Here is a 5,870-nt window from a genome sequence, read left to right on the forward strand (position 1 = left end):
AGACTCCCTCAGCACAGACCCAGATGTCACCTAGTTTGTATTCCTACAGCCCTTTACCCATGATGAGCTGCTTGAGGGAATCAAACCTGCGAGACAGCAGGCTGTGGCTGGTCTTCCTGCTCTGCCTGTTGGTGGTGGGTCTGCTGGTGTCTCTGATCATCTTTGCTGTCAAGGCCAACAGCAAGGGCTGCAAGGATGGCCTCCGAGCACAGCAGGAATGTCAAAACCAAACGGACCATCTGCAGCACCAGCTAACTGTGGCCCAGGAGGTCTTACAGAGGACCAAGGCCCAGTACACCGTTTGCAACCAGACTGTGGTAAGCCACCATATCCCCTAGATAGGGCCCTGGGCTTGGGGTGGGGGTGGGGGGCTCTCACAGTGTCTATATGGCAATCAAGATAGACTCTGAAACTTCCCCCTGAATGTTTCCACTGGGATTTGGGGACTGTGAAACTCTTTAGAGGGTCCTGGGGTGGGGTGGGGCCTTAAAACTCCCCAGAGCACCCAAATCAGGGTGCCTCAATATCCCTTCTAGGATGTGGGGGAATGTCCAAACTCCCTGGCACTTGTGTGAGGAGCTAGAAACTCCCTTCAGGCTCCAGTGGAGGGGTGGGGAGCCGAAGTCCTCTCTGCAGGTTGGGACAGAAAACCTTACCAGGTCGGTAAGAAAGGAGGGGCTCTCCATACATCTGCTACTTCCTGACAGACTGAAACTTTAACTTGCTTCCCTGTATGGGGGGCCTTGAAACTCCCACTGGGCCTCTAACTTGGGCTCCCCCTCCACCACAATGTTCTGGTTTGGGGAAGACCTCTCAGTCTTCTTCTTGTGTAGGCACAAGTTCACGTGCCTGATGCACAGTGAGGCCAAATGAACAGAGATGTCAGAGACTGGAGTAGAGAAAGGTTTATTGCAGGGCTGTGTAAGGAGATGGATGGCTTGTGCCCCACCGCCCCACCCCCTGCAAAGTCCCCAACACCCCAAAGGGTTTCAGCAAAGCTTTTTTTTTTATTTTTTGTTTTTTAATTTTTACTTTTTTAGGGCCATCCTCATGGATGCTAGTCGGGCCTGTCAAGTGCTGAGCCATGAAGGGAACTCCCAGAAAAGCATTTTTACTTTTTTTTTTTTTTTTTTTTTGCTTTTTAGAGCCACACCCATGGCATATGGAGGTTCCCAGGCTAGGAGTCTAATCACAGCTACAGCTGCCAGCCTACACCACAGCCACAGCAATGCAGAATCCAAGCCGTGACTGTGACCACAGCTCACAGCAACGCCAGATCCTTAACTCACTGAGTGAGGCCAGGGATCCAACCGGCAACCTCATGGTTTCTAGTCAAATTCATTTCCGAGGAGCCACAACAGGAACTCCTTTTTATTTTATTTATTTTTATTTTATTTTATTTTATTTTCAGCAAAGCAAAGCATTTTTAAAAGCTAAGTGGGGGGCAGGTCACAGGGTATGTGATTCACTCCCGCACAAGCCTCTGATTGGTTGGGGAGGTTAACAGGGACTCCTCACAGGGTTTAACTTTATCAACACTTAGATGCCAGTAGTTCTGGGGGCTGACCATGCTCATGCCCACCAAGTGGCTAAAATTGCTTCCTTTTGTGGGGGTTCACATCCGTAAAACAACTCAGGATTGGAATTCCTGCTGTGGTGCAGTGGGTTAAAATCTGGTGTTGTCTTTGTGGTAGCATGGGTTGGATCCCCAGCCCCACACAGAAGGTTAAGTATTCACCCTTGCTGCAGCTGTGACTAGGATTCCATCCCTAGCCCAGGAACTTCCAGCGCCGCAAGTGCAGCCCCCAAACAACAACAACTCAGGATTGTGCATTAAATACTGTTATCTAAGTTCTTGAGAGAGGTGCTAAAGCAGAGGGTATGGGGGAAGGCCCCATGGGGATCCTGCTCAGTTCCTCTTGGGCAATACCCCAGGGATCTGGAAACTTCTAGAGTTTGGGCATAGGAAGCCTCCAAATTCCGGGGGGGGCCCTCAAAACTCCCATTTCAAGGATTACATCCTTTCCTGTGGCCCTGGGAGGATGGGAGGTTGTGGCCATTCTTTAAGGTGGGAGATTGAGGTGTAGGAGAGAGTTGGAGGGGAAACTGAAGGGGGTTTGTGCCTGAGCTCCTCTGATCCCAGGGCCTCTGGAGGAGTCCAGGGCCCAGGGACAGAAGTCTAGTTGCCCACACCCATCCCACTCCACCCCACGCTCTTCCCAGGAGAACCTACGAGATTCTCTGGAGATGGAGAAGACGCAAAGTCAGAAGCAGCTGAAGGAGCTTCAGGGTGAGAAAAGCACAAGGCCAGGCTTCCACTGAGGGGGCTGGGAGGGGTGGGCTAGGGATCGAAAAGGCGTAGGGAGGGAGCATCCCAGGGTTGGGGTTGGGAGAGAGGGAAGGGGGTAGATTCCACCTGGAGTGCGGAGGAGAGAGTCCGCCGGGTCTCCCAGCTGGGGCCGGAGGGCGAGGGGCTAGAAGCGGGGTCCTTCCCAGGGTGGGGCCAGGTGAGTGGGCGTCACTGAGCAGACGCCTCCCCTCATTCTGTACCCACTCCAACCAGGAGAGATCAAGAGATTGAATCAGAAGCTGCAGGAGGCTTCGGAAGAGGCGGAGCGACTAAGGTCCGAGACGAACCCCCCCGAAGCCACGCCCCTTTCCCCCTCCCCACCCCTCAAGACGCCCGACCCCCTTGACTCAGAAAAACCCCCGCTGCTCAGGGGGCAAAGTTTAAGTCCTAGACTTGTCCCTTGGGTCACACAGCCATGGGGTGGCCACTGCCCACTCTCCTCCCCAGCGACGTGGTGGGGAAGGAGTGGAGATTCTTAGAAGCAAAGCCTAGAGCTGCTGGATCCCTCCTGGCGGCTGCCTGGCGGCTGCCTGAGTTACCCCTATCTCTATTCCAAATGAAGGAAGGAGTTCAGGAGAACAACAGTCAACTCCGGCAGCTTCAGCTGCTCCAGCTCTTCGAGCCTCCTGTTCATTGCAGTCGTGGTCCTGGGCCTCAATGCCCTGCTGACCTGAGGTCTCCGGAAGCCGTCTGGTAAGGAGGGGGCAGCTGCGCGAAGAAGAAAACTGGGAAGGGCTAGGAGTCAGGGATGAGTCAGGGTCTAAGAGGTGGCCTGCCTGTGGGACAGAGGACTGGGCCCCCAGGGAAAGGATCTTGGGAAGTTCCCTGGTGGTCTGCAGCTTAAGACTCAGGACGCCGCATCACCACTGCTGTGGTTCAGGTTACAACCCTGGCCTGGCCACATGCTTCGTGCAAAAAAAAAAACCAAAAAACCACCACCAACAACAAAAAAACACCCTGCAGGTGTTCCCGTCCTGGCTCAGCGGTCACGAACCCAACTAGTCCAACTACTATCCACAAGGATGAGGGTTCCATCCCTGGCCTCGCTCAGTGGGTTAAGGATCCCTCCAAAGGGTGAGCTGTGGTTTAGGTCCCTGGCTTGGCCTGAATCTGGTGTTGCTGTGGCATAGGTGGCAGCTGCAGTTCTGACAAGTGGATCCCTGGGAACGTCCATATGCCCCAGGTGTGGCCCTAAAAAAAAAAACAAAAAAAACCCACCTTACGCTCAGACGGGGCGGGGCTTCCAGAGAGAGGGGAGGAGTCCTAGTTCTATCTGCTCCAGAGTCTGTTTTGCTGTTTTTTTAGGCCACAACCTGGACTGGCCTGCTTCCTGCTCTGCTTCACCTTTCGAGGCTTCCTGACCTGGCCAGCTAAGGGGAGACCACATGGAACTCCGTCGTGGGAAGGAGGGGGGCATAGGGAAGCAGTAAGGGGTCTGTGGGGCAAGCCTAGAGGAATGCTTGGGGAGGGCATGGCAGGGTTGCAGAGAGTGGGGGCACCCGTTTCTTGCTGTCACGGTTTCTAGGTCACTTTCTTCTGGGGTCTTTGGGCTCCAAAAAGTAAACACTCCTTTTGAGGGAAAAAAACCTTACTCTCAAGTATTTGGAGTGTTGTTGTGTCACCTCCCAGAATCCGGGGCCTGACCTTCAGGCAAGGGTGGACACTCACTGACATCCACACCCAGCCTTCTTTGCTCTAGAATATTTTCAGGAATCCCTGGGGTTCCCGCAGTCACCACCCCACTTTGTCCTGGTTCCCAGTTCCTTCCCACAGAAAGTGGGGGACTGGGATTCAAACCTGGATCTGCAGACACACACAGGCCTGGCCTATGTCACCATGCTCACCTACCCCCACCTTCTCCATCCCCCAAACTCTTCCTCATCCTGCAGTACCCAGCACTGGGAACCCCTCGGCCAGAGAGCCATTCTGCTTCTCAAAATTGAAGCTACCATCCCACAGGCCCTTCAACCCACTTTCTTGGATCCTCCCACATGCTGGAATTCCCTCCTCCTCTCTTATCTTACTTCCTTCAAATTCTGTTAGAATCCCAACTATTGTCCAGGCAACTTCCTGTTTGGGCCAAAAAAAAAAAAAATAGTTCCTTCTTGCCTCAGGGTCTTGGCCTGTCTCAACTAGCTGCTTGGAGCACCAGCTCCTCATTCTGAAGTTCGAGGGTAGGGTTTCTGAGCCTCTGAACTCTTGACATTTGGGCTTGATCGTTCTCTACAGTAAGGGTTGCCCTGTGCACTGGAGGATGTGGGCAACATCCCCGGCCTCCAGCTACTAAATGCCCATAGCACCTTATCCCCAGGTTGTGACCCAAGGGGAAAAAAAAAAAATGCCTGTACATTGCCACCCCTATGGCATAGGTCACAGCTACAGCTCAGATTGGATCCTGGGCCTCGGAATTTCCATATGCTGAGGGTGGGGCCAAAAAAAGAAAATAAATGGCTGGAGACATTACCAAGTTTCCCCCAGGGAGCACAGTCCATTCCAGTGAGAACTTCAGCTCAAAAGGATGAGGCTCGGAGTTCCTGTCATGGTGCAGTGGTTAATGTATCCGACTAGGAACCATGAAGTTGTGGGTTCGATCCCTGGCCTTGCTCAGTGAGTTAAGGATCTGGTATTGCCGTGAGCTGTGGTGTAGGTTGCAGACGTGGCTCAGATCCTGTGTTGCTGTGGCTCTGGTGTAGGCCAGCGGCTGCAGCTCCAATTCGACCCGCGAATTCATTTTACCTCCACCAACAGCCCCATCTAACATGAGGAAAGTGAGACCCAACGACTGGACTTGCTCAGTGTTTCTCAGGCAGTGGAATCCTCTGCCCTCAGCATTTTCTCTTGACTGCCAGGAAACAAACCCTTCTCACATGACCTCAGTCCTTTCCCAACCCCACCAGGACATCCTCCTCTCATCCTCCCTCCCAGCTGGGGCCACTGGAAAGTCCTGAAACAGTCCTGACCTCCCCCACCATGCTGGGCTATGTTTTGCTGCTGGAATGGGGCAGATGTGCCCAATATTACAGGTTTGACCTGTTCAATTTCTCCTACCAAATCCCCACCCAATGTCCCCAGGGTATAAGCTTCTCTCCTTCCTAAAATTGTCCCTCTTCCCTGGCTGGCTGTGACCCCACCAGCGGTTGGAAACCAGGGCCTGAGGGGTGCGGTAGGCCTGTGGGGATTTCAGCTCCAGCAAGAATCTGGCAGTGACCAGTGGCTGCTGTGTGTCCCTGCCCTGAGACTCAATCTCTCTGGGCTCCAGTTTCTTCATATGGAATGGCATTGGGGGGCAAGGGGCATTAGGGTGTTTCAAGGAGGGACACAGATTCTAGTTCATAGTGTTCACTCAGCTCACATTTACTGCACAATCGCTGTGTGCCAGGCCTGCAGTGGGAAGGAGGCAAGTGCAGGCTTTGCTTTTTTAGGGACTCACCCAGTCTAATGGGAGAGGCAGCCAGAAATCAGTCAAACACATAAAACGTAAAATTATAGCAGAGCTGAGAGAACTGATCAAAAGAGGCCT

General features: G+C 53.2%; 1 protein-coding gene across 3 annotated transcripts; it reads left to right on the forward strand.

Annotated features, from left to right (window-relative positions):
- BST2 (bone marrow stromal cell antigen 2) lies at nucleotides 1–3,941 on the forward strand. Of its 3 annotated transcripts, XR_014835621.1 has the most exons (6): nucleotides 1–317; nucleotides 2,224–2,290; nucleotides 2,564–2,624; nucleotides 2,913–3,043; nucleotides 3,314–3,424; nucleotides 3,656–3,941. XR_014835621.1 is itself a non-coding variant. In XM_085008439.1 (5 exons), the coding sequence occupies exons 1-4, from the start codon at nucleotides 24–26 to the stop codon at nucleotides 3,022–3,024; spliced, it is 534 nt and encodes a 177-aa protein (XP_084864565.1). In that variant the 5' UTR covers nucleotides 1–23; the 3' UTR covers nucleotides 3,025–3,043; nucleotides 3,656–3,941.
- The last annotated feature ends 1,929 nt before the right edge of the window (nucleotides 3,942–5,870 follow it).

Source organism: Sus scrofa, chromosome 2, assembly GCF_054392235.1.
Source record: "Sus scrofa isolate SSC_HxYL_T2T_F1_AM1 chromosome 2, Sscrofa_HxYL_maternal_Yorkshire_Landrace_v2.0, whole genome shotgun sequence".
NCBI lineage: Eukaryota > Metazoa > Chordata > Mammalia > Artiodactyla > Suidae > Sus > Sus scrofa.

Excerpts from the sequence above, each read along its gene's own strand:
- BST2 (XM_085008439.1), top strand. The coding sequence starts at position 24 with ATGTCACCTAGTTTGTATTCCTACAGCCCTTTACCCATGATGAGCTGC. Across the intron at positions 2,291-2,563 it reads GCAGCTGAAGGAGCTTCAGG|GAGAGATCAAGAGATTGAAT; the intron begins GTGAGAAAAGCA and ends CACTCCAACCAG. Across the intron at positions 2,625-2,912 it reads GAAGAGGCGGAGCGACTAAG|GAAGGAGTTCAGGAGAACAA; the intron begins GTCCGAGACGAA and ends TTCCAAATGAAG.